General features: G+C 45.3%; 1 protein-coding gene across 1 annotated transcript in view; it reads left to right on the top strand.

Moving 5' to 3' along the window:
• Positions 1 to 7,647, top strand: part of chsy1 (chondroitin sulfate synthase 1) — an 82,822-nt gene extending 75,175 nt beyond the window's left edge. Inside the window, exon 3 of the mRNA XM_003225909.4 lies at positions 4,904 to 7,647. Within this exon, the coding sequence (XP_003225957.2) occupies positions 4,904 to 6,496 (1,593 nt within the window). The 3' untranslated portion in view covers positions 6,497 to 7,647. The remainder of the gene's footprint in view (positions 1 to 4,903) is intronic.
• Positions 7,648 to 16,622: the final 8,975 nt, after the last annotated feature.

Genomic DNA, 16,622 nt, shown 5'->3' with positions numbered 1-16,622 from the left:
CAAAGTTTAGAACAGAAGCCCCATGGAACAACTAGGACTTTTTCCTCCTGTGCTGAACTCTTGCAAAGGTGAAGAGTTTGGTGCCAGCTGATGAATTCAGCTTCCTGTTGCTGTCAAATTTAATGTATTGGGGGAAGGGATGTATCCTGTTCCTTGGCTTTACATATACAGTGTGCCCTCACTACTTCGTGGTTCTCTTTTTGTGGATTCGCTGTTTCGTGGTTTTTCAATAAACTCTAAAAGAATATTATAAATCATAAAAAATTACAGTTTATAGCCTAAGAAAGGGAGGAATAAGAAGCCAAAGGGAGAGAAAAGGAGCCCAAGCAAATACGGAAGGAGAAGGAGGTGATTTATCAACACACAATTGGTTGATAAAGACTTAAAATAGTGTAATAACTACTAAAATAATGTATAAATATATAGTGTCACTACTTCGCAGATTTTCATTTTATTGCGGGTAGTCCTGGAACCTAACCCCCGTAATAAGTGAGGGAACATTGTATGAGCTTAAATAAAATTTCAGAGGGGATATGGTATAGGTTTAGTCCATAGAAGTGGTATTTTTGGTACACAGTCAGAATAGATTTTTGGCAGGGAGAGCTCTGTCTCTGTGTGCTCTCCTTCAAGGCGCTTGTCACCTCATGGAGACCTCGTGGATTCCACAGATTTTCTTGGGCAGATGCTTTGGCCAGATCTCCTGAGGCATGGCCTACAGCTTGGCACTCTTTGATGGCCTCCCACCCGCCTGCTAACCAGAGTTCACTCTGCTAAGCTCCCAAGATCAAGCAGGATCTGGTGCCTTTAAGCTGCTTAGCCTAAAACACACTGAAACTTATCAGCCCTTTAGGGTGGTGTGGCTTCATTTCTCCCTGTTGGGATCCCCATGGAGAAATGAGACTCTTGGGCCTCATCCACACTGCCATATAATGCCGTTTGAACTGGATTAAGTGTAGATTCATATAATGCAGATTGAACTGGATTATATTGGTCTATATTGCCATATAATCCAGTTCATTCTGAAACTGGAATATATAGCAGTGTAGATGCGTCCTTGGTTGCCAAACATCCTTTCTAATTATTCTCCAGATTTTCTTGAACTCACCATCATGGGTGTCCTTGTGGCCCATGAATCTGATGGTCTTCAAATGGTAGAGTCTTAGCGATGGGTCTGTACATGACTGTAGAGGCCTATTCTGGACCCACATGGTCTTTCTTTCACAATGAGGACATACATTTCCAGATGGAAGGCAATCCCAAGAAGACTTTGTTTGATATGCCTTCTTCCTCTCGGCACATTTCTTGAACTTTATGTAATCAAGGAGAAATCATATCTGGAATACCAAACTACTTCATTTCTTTTTTTTATAATATTTTTATTAGTGCTTTGCAAGAAGATTATAATACACAAAAACAATATAGACACACGGTAAGACTTTACAAAAGAAAAAACAAACAGACCAAAAAAAAAAACCAACAACATAGAAACACCCCTGTGAGTCCCCCAGTGAAAGAAAGAAGGGGGAGAAGAGAGGAAAAGATAGAAGAGGGAGAGGAGGGGAGCAAGCAAAATAAAAATAAAATTTAAATTTAAAAAGGGGGGAAATGGAAAAGGATATACATAAAATAAGATAATATCGAATTACCTATAACATTATTCTCCCTCACAGATATGCATGTATAGATAAACATGCATACACACATATATATTAATGCATCTATGCATATATATACACGCACACATATATGTTGCATCATTGACAAAAACAAAATCCAAACTTCAGACCAGTTGTGTAAACATAAAAATAAAAACATGACTTCCATCAAATGTCTGATGTCTTTATAGTTTGTACCTTCCCTAATTGATCATCTTATAATAATAGACCGGACTCATCTTCTCCCTCTATTTGGCATGAGTATCAGGTCAATTAAATCATTATCTTAACATTAGCATTGTTCAAGTACATCTTAATTTGCTCCCAATTTGTTTGTCTTTTTGGTCTGCCATAATTATTTGCTAATAAATATGTTAATCTGTCCATATTCATAATTTCTTGAACTTTATGTAATCAAGGAGAAAGCACATCTGGAATACCAAACTACTTCATTTCTTGATATGTGGTCTGGTCCTGGCAAGCAATTGTCAGTTGTCATTCATTGCGAGCAGTCCATTGCTGCCTCAGGTTTCATAACATCCAGGTTGCTCTTATCCACCAGTGGCTTATTAGAATGCAGTTGTGTAACCAACAAGTGTATTGTCTTCTCTTAATTTCCTGTCCGGACTGTTTGCAGATTCTATCAACGGCTTGTTGGAAGCAATGCTCCAGGGCTGAATGGATTTGATTTACTGCTCACGCCTGCCTTTATCTCCATCCCTCCCTCTCTTTCTTTTTCAAACCATAAATGACATTTCAAAATAAATGTGCCAAAGTGAACATTGCAAGATACAATCCTGTTTCTAAACTGATATACCATTCATTGTTTGTGGTCTGCTGTGTTTTTTGAGTCTGTTTTCACACCATCAATGTGGACAATGCTTCATGGAGCATAAAATCATACTTCCCTGACAGTTTCAAAACTGATGCAAAAGCCTTGCTTCATTTATTGTGTCAGAAACAATTTGAGGATACAGTTATAATGTATTTAAAAACACAAACTTAAAAACTTGGCATTATCCTAAATTTTCTTTGACCAGAAACAGGCCACTTGGAGTGCCTCTGGTGTCGCTGTGAGAGGGTCCTCCATTGTGTATGTGGCAGGGCTCAGGCTGCATTGTAGTAAGTGGTCTGTGGTTCTCAACCTGTGGATCCTCAGATGTTTTGGCCTTCAACTCCCAGAAATCCTAACAGCTGGTAAACTGGCTGGGATTTCTGGGAGTTGTGGGCCAAAACACTTGGGGAGACACAGGTTGAGAACCACTGATATACGTGATTGTATTTATTCCTTTGCATATATATGTCTGCAAATATGTAGTCTTTGATAGTCCAGCCAAAGTTATAATTTTGATAGCCCAGGTCATAGACTTTATTTATATAAAAAAAGAAAAGAGTCCCTTATTCTTAAGGCTGATTCTTTGCTAAATAAGGTATCGTTTCCCATGATTCGTCATAGATCTGTAGGACATCTATCCCTTTGTGTAGCATAGCCTTCTTTCTCTTTTGGATGTTCAGCCACCTTTGTGAAGACCTTGGTGTCCCAACTTCTCTAGAAACCACTTGCTCCGAATCCATCCACTGAAAAAAATCTTTAAAATCACACCCGGTAACAGCCTTCACCAGATATTATCTTCAATGTGCATTGCATCACCAAACTCCCTGTCTGGCGGAGTTGGCTGGATGTTTACATTTCATTCAGCCATAAATATTTATGCCTGCTGGGCAGAACCTGAGCCCTGGTTTTTATCTCTCCCCATCAATATTTGATGGCTTTGAGATACCTGCGCTTCCCATTGCTGTGGTTTGATACCAGCTGAAAACACTCAATACACCATTGGATATGGTGTATTGATATTGACATTGATACTGTATTGTATTGACATTGGATATAGATATGGGCCGGGCTGTGGCGCAGCTGGCTAGTAACCAGCTGCAATAAATCACTACTGACCGAGAGGTCATGAGTTTGAAGCCTGGGTCGGGTTAAGCCCCCGACCATTAAATAGCCCAGCTTGCTGTTGACCTATGCAGCCCCAAAAGACAGTTGCATCTGTCAAGTAGGGAAATTTAGGTACACTTTATGCGGGAGGCTAATTTAACTAATTTACAACACCATAAAACTGCCAGCAAAACACGAGGAAAGGAATGAGGAAGTACAGCCACTAGTGGACGGTGAAGCAACAGCTTCCCCTGTGGCCAGAATCGTGAAGCTGGAAAAAAATGTTAAATGCCTCTGTGTCTATATATGTTGTTTGTCTGTTGGCATTGAATGTTTGCCATATATGTGTTCATTGTAATCCGCCCTGAGTCCCCTTCGGGGTGAGAAGGGCGGAATATAAATACTGTAAATAAATAAAATAAATAAATATGTAGAGCACATCTATCTGTGTCACTTTGGCCTTTGAGATGCCCCTCAGTCAAAGATTTATATTCTTCCTTGCACCGGGTCTGCCCTATATCCAATCTAGAGTTTTTTTTGGGGGGTGGGACCCTAATAGATCATTGGGACACTTAATCCAATATCCCCCAGACCTGTAGACACTGAATCCCACATTTTCATATATTGAAACTGGAGCCACGCTTCAATCTTGGATCCTATAAGTGTATGAAAGATACAGGAGGCTTAATGCCATGAGCTGTTTGTTGATCAAGCTGAGCAAGAACGAAATACTGTTATTAAACTATCAATTTATTTCCTAATTTCATTTTTCCTGAGGTTACTGCTCGCCACTCCAGAGAAACAGAAACTGCAAAATGGATGTATCAGTTGCTTCTTCTCTCCTTCCGTCCCAACTGCCACTGCCTTGGTTTTGGAGGAGAGGAAAAAGGCAGCATTTGCTGGATGTAATATCCTCCCACATTGCTATCCCCTTTTCCATTTGTGTTGTGTCTTAATGAGATTGTAAGACTGCAGGCAGGGAATTGCACTGTTGCCTTCACTTGCAAAGTGCCATATATTATATAAATGATAACAATGCTAAAATTCCTTGGGAAGCCAGCGTTGATGCTAGAAGAAGCGGCGGTAATCTCCAACCTGAGAACATTTGTTTTTCCTTCTGGTCTACAGTCTATAAGCCCCTAATTCCTTTAGAACAGCCGCTGATATTACTAAAACCCATGCCCAACGGCAGGGAAGAGCTTATCCACCAAGACCGTCTGTTCATGCAAGGCATATGTGGTGATTGGCTATTTATCCATTATGACCGTATTCTCTCGTAACGTCCTTTCCCGTCTTTTCTCCCCCTCAGATGCAGCAGCTGTTTTATGAGAACTACGAGCAGAACAAAAAAGGCTACATCAAAGATCTCCATAACAGTAAGATCCACCGAGCCATCACCTTGCACCCAAACAAGAGCCCGCCCTACCAGTACAGACTCCACAGTTACATGTTGAGCCGCAAAATAGCCGAGCTGCGATACCGGACTATACAGCTGCACCGGGAGATTGTCCTCATGAGCAAGTACAGCAACACAGAGGTCCACAGGGATGACCTCCAGCTGGGGGTTGCGCCTTCCTTCATGCGCTTCCAGCCGCAGCAGCGCGAGGAGGTCTTGGAGTGGGAGTTCCTCACAGGAAAGTACCTCTACTCTGCAGCGGATGGGCAGCCGCCTCGCCGAGGCATGGACTCCTCACAGCACGAGGCGCTGGATGACATTGTGATGCAAGTCATGGAGATGATCAACGCCAACGCCAAGACCAGAGGGCGGATCATTGACTTCAAGGAGATACAGTACGGCTACCGTAGGGTCAACCCGATGTATGGGGCGGAGTACGTCCTGGACCTCCTCCTGTTGTACAAGAAGCACAAGGGCAAGAAGATGACGGTCCCCGTCCGAAGGCACGCCTACTTGCAGCAGACCTTCAGCAAAGTTCAGTTCATGGAGCACGAAGAGACGGATGCCAAAGCGCTGGCCAGCACAATCAACCAGGAATCGGGGTCCCTGTCCTTCCTCTCCAGTTCCTTGAAGATGTTTGTCCCGTTCCAGCTAAGTAAGTCGAAAGCGGAGAAGAAAGAACCCAAAGACAAGAAGATCAACATCTTGATCCCTCTCTCTGGCCGCTTCGACATGTTTGCCCGCTTCATGGGGAACTTTGAAAAGACGTGCCTGATTCCGAACCAGAATGTCAAACTGGTGGTCCTGCTCTTCAACTCGGACTCCAATCCCGACAAAGCCCGGCAAGTGGAGCTGATGAGGGACTACCGCCTCAAGTATCCCAAGGCAGACATGCAGATCTTGCCAGTATCTGGCGAGTTTTCCCGCGCTCTGGCCCTCGAAGTTGGATCCTCTCAGTTTAGCAACGAATCATTGCTTTTTTTCTGTGACGTTGACTTGGTGTTTACGGCCGAGTTCCTGCAGCGATGTCGAGCTAACACAGTCTTGGGGCAACAAATCTATTTTCCAATCATCTTTAGCCAGTACGATCCAAAGATTGTCTATAGTGGGAAGGTTGCTAGCGATAACAATTTTGCCTTTACACAGAAGACGGGCTTCTGGAGGAACTACGGCTTCGGGATCGCCTGTATTTACAAAGGGGATCTCATCCGGGCCGGCGGCTTTGACGTTTCGATCCAAGGTTGGGGCCTCGAGGATGTGGACTTGTTCAACAAAGTCATTCAGGCGGGATTAAAGACGTTCAGGAGCCAGGAGGTTGGAGTCGTCCATGTGCACCACCCCGTCTTCTGTGACCCGAATCTGGATCCCAAACAGTACAAAATGTGCTTGGGCTCCAAGGCCTCCACTTATGGGTCGGCACCGCAGTTAGCTGAGCTGTGGCTCCAAAAGAACGAGCCAAGCCTTGGGAAGAACAGCATTGCTAATGGCTCGCTGAGGACAGCCTAATATCCAGCGTATGCTGGGGAGAGAAACAAAAACTACCTATTTCATTTTTTATTGCCCTAATTTATTTTATTTTAATTTCTTTTTTTGGAAAAAAACATTTTGATAGTCGATTTTTTTAAAAAAGAGACCGCACAAGGGTATATTTTGGACACCGCTGTTTTTCTTACGATGATCTCCTGAGCTTTTTTCTTTCTGAACAAGACTGTGATCAACCTTTGCCTTTTTGAACAAACAGCAGTGGCTGAGTATTATGAATTGCCTGGTTCCGATAACTTGAAATAAACCCTCTTCCCTGTCCATCTCCATAGATAGATTTTATTTTAAGGAAAGGACAGACACCTTCCTTACTCTGTGTTTTGCCCCGTTGTCCATTTGAGGTGCTTGGGTTTTTCCTAATAGCAATTGAATGCAAAGTGGCACAAAAAGTTCACTTAATGGTCAGGGGTTTTCTTTTTCTACTTTGGGATTGTAACAGACAGAACAAATGGATTATTTCTGGAATTAGAAGTGTTAGAACAAAGAAAAGAATCTGACGATGTTGGCCGATTTTTGCTTATAGGAATATTTCATTCGGTTGATATTTCAACCTCAAAATGTACCTTTTGCTCACTGTATTTTGAGCAACCAGAAAAGAAAGAGTAATTGAGCACAACCTTGATAATATGTACCTTTGTTTTTTTTTAAAAAAGAAAATGTAATTCCTTTTTTGGTCCTTATTTGGATCCCATGTCTAGACAACAAATGTGTGGCAGATTCAAGGATCTTCTAAATCAGACAAAAAAAAGCAACACTTTAGATTATAGAGAAAAACAACATTTCTTTGCTGCGAAAAGCAACAACGTACATCTGAGACACTCCAAATTCAACATGTTGGGAAAATAAGTTATTCCCCTCCCAAAACCAATTACAGTATTTTGAAACAGGAACAATTTACTACGCCTCCTTTGCGTAATTAGGTTTTGTTTTGCTTTTTGTATTGGATAGGCCTTTAATTTATTTAATACCTTTTTGTTTTAGGTTTCTGTCTCTCTCTTTTTTATTTTTAAATAACCGCTAGTCATTAATATTTATGTATCTTAGGAATGTATTGCATTTTCTTACTGTTAAAGATAGATTACACCTTGCTTTGCAGTAAACTGATCTCCAAAGAGTCTCTATAAACTGTTTTCTTTTATTTTCCGAAATGACTTTTTTAAAAAAGAGTGATTGAACCCTTGCCCATAGTTTCTGATCATCTTCACAATGAAATGGAGTAGAAACTGTGAAACAACTTGTATCTCATCGGAGCAGGAATTTAATGGTGTTGCGCTCATAACAATATCCCAGTCACTTTGAATAAAATGTGGCTCTTGGCCGAACCTCAGAGTGGCTCCAGAACACAAGTTCACCCCACAATCCTGTGTTGGAAGTGTCTGGCAAACTTTATTTCCTCCATAAGAAAATGGGAACTAATAGATAATACGTTCCTGCAATACCTTCTGCATCCGGATAATGCTTCATCAAGTTATTGAATCTATGGAAGCAAGGATATTAAAGCGACAACAGAAGAGAGAGTGGTGTTTTGAATCAAAACACCATTATCATCATCATTATCAGCTTTATTTCAGGGGGCCCTGGTGGCACGGTGCATTAAACCCTTGTGCCGGCAGGACTGCTGACTTGAAGGTTGCTGGTGCGAATTCAAACCAGGGAGAACACAGATGAGCTCCCTCTATCAGCTCCAGCTCCATGAGGGGACATGAGAGAAGCCTCTCACAAGGATGGTAAAAAAAAATCAATGCAGATGGCCAGTTCTCTCACACCAGAAGCGACTTGCAGTTTCTCAAGTCAGTCTTGACGTGAAGCTTTATTTCCACCCTTTCTCCCCATGGGGACCCAAGGCAGTTCACTAAGGTGTCTCTTCACACTGCCACTGACCTGGAATGCATCTACACTATAGAATGGTAAAATTGTAATAAAAACGGGATAGATTATTAAAAACCCTCTGGGGCTGATTAATTAATGCCATAGCATTGAGCGTGGCAGTTATAGTGGTCTCAAACTGAATTAATTCCACAGTGCAGAGGCACCCCAACAAGCATACAGGGTTGTGACAAGAGGATAAGTCAGGATGGGGTTAAAGTGCTTTTATACACTGAATTCTTCCAAAACAGCAGGAATGCAGTAAGGAGTCGCTGGCCCTGGAGTAGAAGATAGGCAAAGTCGACATGTGGAAAAGTTACTTTTTAAATTGCAACTTTTAAAATCCCCCAACTAACTGGGATTCTTTTCTTTTGTAAAGGAAACTTTTCCAAGCTCCAGTGGGGAACAATGGCTGGGCTTCAGGGCTGGGCCTTTTCTGCTTGGAAGCCGAGATGAAGGAACGAGAACCTTTGGCATTTAAGGAGGAGAAGTGATGAGTCAGATGTGAAGCAGGAGAAAAGTCATGGGGGAAACTGCCTGCGTTCCAAGAACAAAACGGAACAGCAAAGCGGTGGGACTGGGGCTTGTGGCTCTCGGCATTCCCAGCCCCGAGTTCCCAATTTCAGGGCAGGACACATTCAAAGAACCAGAGGTTGAGAGGAGGAGGCATGAGAGCCATGTATTGAGATCTGTCATAAGGAAGAAGGAGCAGGCTTCTTTTCTGTTGCCCTGGAGACTGGGACTCAGTGGATTAACGGTCTGGAGAACAAGCCCTATGAGGAGCGGCTTAAAGAGCTGGGGAGAAGGCAGAGAGGAGACATGATGAGGGCCATGTAGCAAGGTGTGAGGGGAAGTCATAGGTAGGAGGGAGCAAGCTTGTTTTCTGCTGCCCTGGAAACTAGGACACGGAACAATGGCTTCAAACTACAGGAAAGAAGATTCCACCTGAACATCAGGAAGAACTTCCTCACTGTGAGAGTTGTTTGGCAGTGGAACTCTCTGCTGCAGACTGTGGTGGAGGCTCCTTCTTTGGAGGCTTTTAAGCAGAAGCTGGATGGCCATCTGTCAGGGGTGCTTTGAATACGATTACCTGCTTCTTGGCAAGGGGTTGGACTGGATGGCCCATGAGGTCTCTTTCAACTCTATCATTCTATGATTCTATGAGCCATGGGTTCAAATGACGGGGAAGAAAGGGGCTCCAATTGAACATTAGGAAGAACTTCTCAACTGTAAGAAGAGCTGTTCTACTCTTTGCCCCAGAGTCCAGTGGAAGCTCCTCCTTTGGAGGCTTTGAAACAGAGTCTGGATGGCCATTTGTCGGGGTGCTTTGATTGTGCTTTCCTTTCATGGCAAAAAGAAGGGGGTTGGACTGGATGGCCCATGTGGCCTCTTCCAACTCTGTGATTCTAAGCTGCTCCAGTTGTCTCCAGTCTCAAGATAACAGAAAGTATACCTTTCGTTGTATTCATAAAGAAACGACATAAACCCCTATATAAGCAGCTCGTGATAGATAGATAGATAGATAGATAGATAGATAGATAGATAGATAGAGGTTTTCCCCTGATGTTAAGTCCAGTTGTGATCGACTCGGGGTTTGTGCTCATCTCCATTTCTAAGCTGAAGAGCCATCATTGTCCGTAGACACCTCCAAGGTCATGTGGCCGATATGACTGCATGGAGCGCCGTTACCTTCCGCTGGAGTGGTACCTATTGATCTACTCACATTTGCATGTTTTTGAACTGCTAGGTTGGCAGGAGCTGGGGCTAACAGCGGGCGCTCATTCCGCTCCCGGGATTTGAACCTGGCACCTTTTGGTCCGCAAGTTCAGCAGCTCAGCGCTTTAACGCACTGTGATAGATAAGGGGAAGGGACTTTTTGGACTCCTCTTTGCCAAGCATCTGAGGATGGAGCGGGATGATATAATCGCTTGCAACTTCTTCCAAATAATTCGGCTATCCAGGCTCATTTTACTTCCTCAGCACTCATTTCCTTTAACAGCCGGGCTTCTCAGCCAGAGTTCCTCAGGATCCAATGGTTTTCCAATGTGAGAAATTGATTATGATGATGATGATGAGAAAAAGAGTTTTAGAGGTTTCATGAGATTTGAATTTTCTTTCAAAGAAAGAGTGAGAAAGCTATGCTGCCCCATATTGGCTCCTTGTGTGAATGTATATAGTAGAGTCTCACTTATCCAACATAAACGGGCCGGCAGAATGTTGGATAAGTGAATATCTTGGATAATAAGGAGGCATTAAGGAAAAGCCTATTAAACATCAAATTAGGTTATGATTTTACAAATGAAGCACCAAAACATCATGTTAGACAACAAATTTGGCAGAAAAAGTAGTTCAATATGCAGTAATGGTATGTAGTAATTACTGTATTTATGAATTTAGCACCAAAATATCACGATATATTGAAAACATTGACTGCAAAAATGAGTTGGATAATCCAGAACATTGGATAAGCGAGTGTTGGATAAGTGAGACTCTACTGTATCTTTCTCCTGCATCCTAACCAAAATGGCCAATGGGAAGTGTAGCCCAATATATCTAAAAATCACCAAGTGTCACGACCCAGGCTACAGAGCACCAATAACCATACGCAGAGGCCAGATTCTATCTAATATCTTTATTAAGGAAATATATAAAGTTAGTAAAAGCAAATGTAAAAGATAGTCCAGAAGCAGACCTTTCAGGAAAGGTCAAAATTAGTCCAAAGAAATAATGTCCAATATGAAATATTAAGGTCCAAAGTTGTAATCCAATAACCGAAACACTCACTTTGACAAGCAAAGTGAGGGGAGATGACAAGGTCCTTTAGTCCATGAAACTTGAGCGAGGCTAGGAAATAACTTGATACTTGAAACAAGGCTTAAAACGTGGAACAAGGTAACTAGGAACAAGAACAAGGTCCGTGGAATAACTTGGTAAAATCCGTGGAACAAGGCAAGGATTGGTCCTGGGAAACAAGGCAAAGTCCGTAGATAAACAAAGGCTGGGAAGCGAGGCGAAGGCTGGATAGCAAGGCAAGGCTTGAGCAGGAGCGAGGCTTGGATCGGAGCGCGCTGTCCAGACACAACTCGCTCCGTAGGCTGACGAATTGACTCCGCGAAGTTACTACGCGGGCAAAACACCTATATAGAGTCTAACTTTCCCACCGAAGCAGTTCTCTGGGAATCAGAAACGAAAGCTAAACTCTGAGACCAGATGTTAAACTCCTTAAAGATTCTCACGAGAAGCAGTCTTAATTGGCTACATTCTTAGCTGCAATTCTTGCACTCCTGCGCGAAGCTGAATCCAAACTTCTCTGTTGTTTACAAAACTCCCGGCGCAAGAACACGGGAGAAGTAGGCTCTGGGCTTGTTTGACATACTTCTGGGAGACAACTTTCTTGCAGGTGCAAGGTTCCCAGATCTGCCTGGGAAAGATCTGGCTGAGAGGAATCCAGTTCAGACTGGGAAGGTAAAAAACCCAAGTTTTCATCTTCATCAGGAATTACCATGTCCTGAGCAGGACTACAAGGCCCATGGGTCATCACACTATCCCCCTCCTCAAGGCCCCTCCCAAACTGGGGCCCTCTCCCCGAGGCGCGAGGTCGCGGCTTGGCGGGATAGGTCTGATGAAAGCGACGGGTTAGATCAGGAGCATGGACTGTGGAGGCGTCTTCCCAAGAGCGTTCTTCAGGGCCAAAACCCACCCAGTCAATGAGATATTGTAGGCGGCGGCGGTGAAAGCGAGAATCCAAAATGTCCTCAACCTCGAACTCCTCCTCCCCATTCATCAAAACAGGAGGGGGGGCCGGTTGGTCTGTATCAGGACGCACACCATCCGCCGGAAGGAGCAGGGAACGGTGAAACACTGGGTGAATGCGCATTGAACGCGGAAGTTGGAGTTTGAAAGTCACGGGGTTTAATTGCGCCACCACTGGATAGGGGCCAATGAAACGGGCATCTAACTTCCGGCAAGGGCGGTGGGAGGGCAGAAAGCGAGTGGACAGAAAAACCCGATCTCCTACCTTGATTTCGGGGCCCGGCTGGCGATGTTTGTCAGCGTGGCGTTTATAGTCCTCCTTGGCTTGGTCCAGTTGCTGGAGCAAAAGTTGTTGTACCGCTGTGAGTTCCTGCAGCCAATCCTCTGCTGCGGGAACTTCTGAAGTTTCAATGACAGGGGGAAAGAAACGTGGATGGAAGCCGTAGTTTGCAAAGAACGGCGTTTCTTTTGTAGAAGCTTGAACTCCATTGTTGTAGGCAAACTCAGACAGTGGTAACAGAGAAGCCCAATTGTCCTGTTGGTAGTTTACATAACAGCGAAGATACTGCTCCAAAGTGGCATTGGTGCGCTCCGTTTGCCCATCTGTTTGGGGATGATGAGCTGAAGATAAGCGAGAGTCTATGCCCAATAGTTTTTGTAGCGCCTTCCAAAAACGAGAGGTGAATTGAGATCCACGGTCTGTGACTAAACTCTTGGGCAATCCATGTAGTCTGAAAACATGTTGAAGGAATAGATCCGCAGTCTCTTTGGCCGTGGGGAGGCCTTCGCAGGGAATGAAATGGGCTAACTTGGTGAAAAGGTCCACCACCACTAAGATCGTGGTGAATCCACAGGAAGGTGGTAGGTCAGTGATGAAATCCGCAGAAATTATTTCCCATGGGCGAGATGGGGTAGGAAGGGGGTGTAAAAGTCCTGAGGGCTTCTCCCTTCTTATCTTGGAGCGCTGGCATACTGGGCAGGTGTTGACATATTTTTCCACATCCTTGCGGATCTTGGGCCACCAAAAATCCCTTAGGATCAGATGCATGGTTTTAAATAGTCCGAAGTGTCCTGCTGGTTTGCAATCATGACACAGACGAAGCGCTTTTTCCCTGCCCGGTCCGGGTGGGATATAAACATGATTTCTATAGCAAAGCAGCCCATCCTTAAGCGAAAAGGGAAAATGCAGACCTTGGCGAAGTTGGTCCTGCGCCCAGGCATCTGCTTGCTGACTAGCCCTGATTTCTTGAGCACAGAGGGGTCCTGGAGTAGAGGAAGTTGAACCAATGGGAATGGATTTGGTGTTCCCCACTGTGAGCGTGGCAAAGTTCTCGGGTTGTAGTAGTTGGGATTCAAAGGTCTCCTTGCGTCCTGCAGCGTATTCCGGTTTACGTGACAGGGCGTCTGCTTGCTTGGTCTGGGCTGGGGTCACATAATGAATCTGGAAGTCGAAACGTTCGAAGAATAAAGCCCAACGTTGCTGCCTCTGATTTAGTTTGCGGGCAGTTCTTAGATGTTCTAGATTACGATGATCAGTGTGGACTTCAATGGGAAATTTGGCCCCTTCTAGCCAATGTCTCCAAGTTTCAAAGGCTGCCTTTATGGCCAGTAGTTCTTTTTCCCAAATGGTGTAATTCCTCTCTGGTGTGGTTAGTTGACGAGAGTAAAAGGCACAGGGATGGAGGTGATCTCCCACCGGTTGTAAGAGTACAGCCCCAATTGCCACATCTGAGGCGTCCGCTTGCACAACAAAAGGGGTTCCAGGATTTGGGTGCTGTAGAATTGGCTGGGAGGTGAATAGTTTCTTTAGTTGCTGGAACCCTTTCTCTGCTTGATCAGTCCAGCGGAAAGGCTGCTTTCCACGGATGCAGCTAGTGATGGGGTCGGACCAGCGGGCAAAATCTGGAATGAACTTGCGGTAATAGTTCGCGAACCCCAAGAAACGCTGCACCTCTTTCTTGTTAGTTGGCGCCCGCCATTCCAATACTGCTGAAACCTTGGCTGGATCCATGGAAAGCCCTAGAGGCGAGATGCGGTAACCAAGGAAATCTACCTCTTGTAGATCAAAGGCGCATTTTTCCAGCTTGGCATAAAGTCCATGATCCCGCAATCGTTGTAACACCATTTTGACGTGGTTCTCATGTTCTGATTGTGATCTAGAAAACACCAAAAAATCGTCCAGGTAGATTATCAAGAACCTGTCTAGATAGTCCTGAAAAATGTCATTGACAAAATGCTGGAACGTTGCGGGAGCTCCGCATAAACCGAAATTCATAACTCGGGACTCGAATAATCCGAATTTGGTCTGGAAGGCGGTCTTCCACTCGTCCCCTTCCCTGATGCGAACTAAGTTGTAAGCCCCCCGAAGGTCCAGCTTGGTGTAAACCTTGGCTCCTCGAAGCCGATCCAGTAGATCCGAGATTAAGGGCAGGGGATAGCTGTTCCGCTTGGTGATATTGTTCAATGCTCGGTAGTCCACCACCAAGCGTAGTTCCCCTGACTTCTTCTTCACAAACATCACTGGGGAGGCGGCTGGGGATTGAGAGGGTCTGATGAATCCCTTGCGAAGGTTTGTCTCTATGAATTCCCTGAGAGCTTCTTGCTCTGGTTCAGTCAGGGAGTAGAGATGCCCTCGCGGGATCGGGGCCCCCTCCACCAAGTCAATGGCACAGTCATAAGGTCTATGTGGGGGTAATTTTTCGGCTTCTTTCTCATTGAATACATCCCAATACTCGGAGTACTTCTTTGGCAAGGTGATGATGGGCTCGGTGTCCGTGGCATGGCAGACCTTGGCTACGAGGCAATGGTTTTGGCAGTACGGTGAAGCAAACTGCAGTTCTCTGTTGGACCAGGAGATGTTAGGGTCGTGGAGAGTCAGCCATGGAATTCCCAAAATCACAGGGAAATGGGGAACCTCGGTAACAAAGAAGGAAATCTCTTCCATATGTTCCCTTATCCACATCCTGGTGGGTTCCGACCACTGACTTACGGGGCCCGTCTTGAGGGGGCGGCCGTCTATGGCTTGCACCACACGGGCATTCTTGAAATCATGATATTGTAATCCCAGAGAGTCGGCATACTCTCTATCAATGAAATTGTTGGTAGCTCCAGAGTCTATCATGGCGTGGATCATGACGGGTCCCCTTTTTGCTGACCATAATGTGACCACGAGAAGGAACAGGACCCCGGTTGGCGGCTCTTGAATGGATTTTTTGACCGGGTTGGCGAGCCTCTCTACACCCGGTCGTTGGCTTCCCCCGCCGGCTGTGTGCCAGTCGGCTCAGACGCCTTCGTCTCCGTGGAGGACGCCGCCGCAAGACGGGCGGCAGGCTTCCCTTTGGCTGGGCACTCTCTGGCGAAGTGGCCCCCGTTCCCGCAGTACCAACAGAGGTTTAAGCGTTGACGACGGGCCTTCTCGGCGGCATCTAGTCTGGGACGCACATTGCCCAACTGCATCGGCACCTCCTCGCCTCCTCTGGGGTATGGGGTTGGCGGTGGGGGTCTCCACACTGGACGTGGCTGAACGCTGGCGGGAGCGGGGGGTTTTGCCCCGGCTCTACTGCCCTGGCCTCGAACCCACTGTTTCCTGTTGGCAATCATGACTTCAGCCCGTAAACATTGATCAATGAGTGCCTCGAGGGTCTGGGGAGGATCCACCTTGGAGATTTCTTCCAGCATTTCAATGTTGAGACCCTCCCGGAATTGTCCTCTGAGGGCTACATCGTTCCAGCCGGTGTTGTGGGCCAGCACTCGGAACTCGGCTATATACTGAGACATAGGTCTGTCTCCTTGGAAAAGGCGACGGAGTTTGTGACCGGCTGCCTCCAAATTGTCCTCGATTCCCCAAGTCTCCTTGAGGTGGTCCAAGAAGTGTTGCGCTGATCTTAGGTGTGGAGAGGCTTGGTCGAACAGTGCCGTCGCCCAATTGGCCGCTGGCCCGTCTAGAAGACTGTAAACCCACGCCACTTTGATGTCTTCTTGGGGAAACTCGGCATCACGGGCCTCTAGATAAGCTTGACATTGGCGACGGAAAACATGAACCTTAGAAGCTTCTCCAGTAAACTTGGTAGGCAACGCCATGGCCGGGAGGCGGATTCCGCGCTCCCGCAAGCCCTTTATTTCTCCATCCTGGGCGTTGAGTCTGTCGCGGATGCGATCCACTTCGTCCTTGCTGATGGTGTAGCTCAGTGGCTGCCCACCGGGCACGGTTCCGGTAGACATTCTGGCCGAGGTTAATTGGTGCTTAGGGTGGCGGAGTCAAACTGTCACGACCCAGGCTACAGAGCACCAATAACCATACGCAGAGGCCAGATTCTATCTAATATCTTTATTAAGGAAATATATAAAGTTAGTAAAAGCAAATGTAAAAGATAGTCCAGAAGCAGACCTTTCAGGAAAGGTCAAAATTAGTCCAAAGAAATAATGTCCAATATGAAATATTAAGGTCCAAAGTTGTAATCCAATAACCGAA

This window comes from Anolis carolinensis, unplaced genomic scaffold (genome assembly GCF_035594765.1).
Source record: "Anolis carolinensis isolate JA03-04 unplaced genomic scaffold, rAnoCar3.1.pri scaffold_11, whole genome shotgun sequence".
NCBI lineage: Eukaryota > Metazoa > Chordata > Lepidosauria > Squamata > Dactyloidae > Anolis > Anolis carolinensis.
The sequence above is the reverse complement of the archived record's forward strand: the minus strand, read 5'-3'. Positions and strand labels throughout refer to the sequence as shown.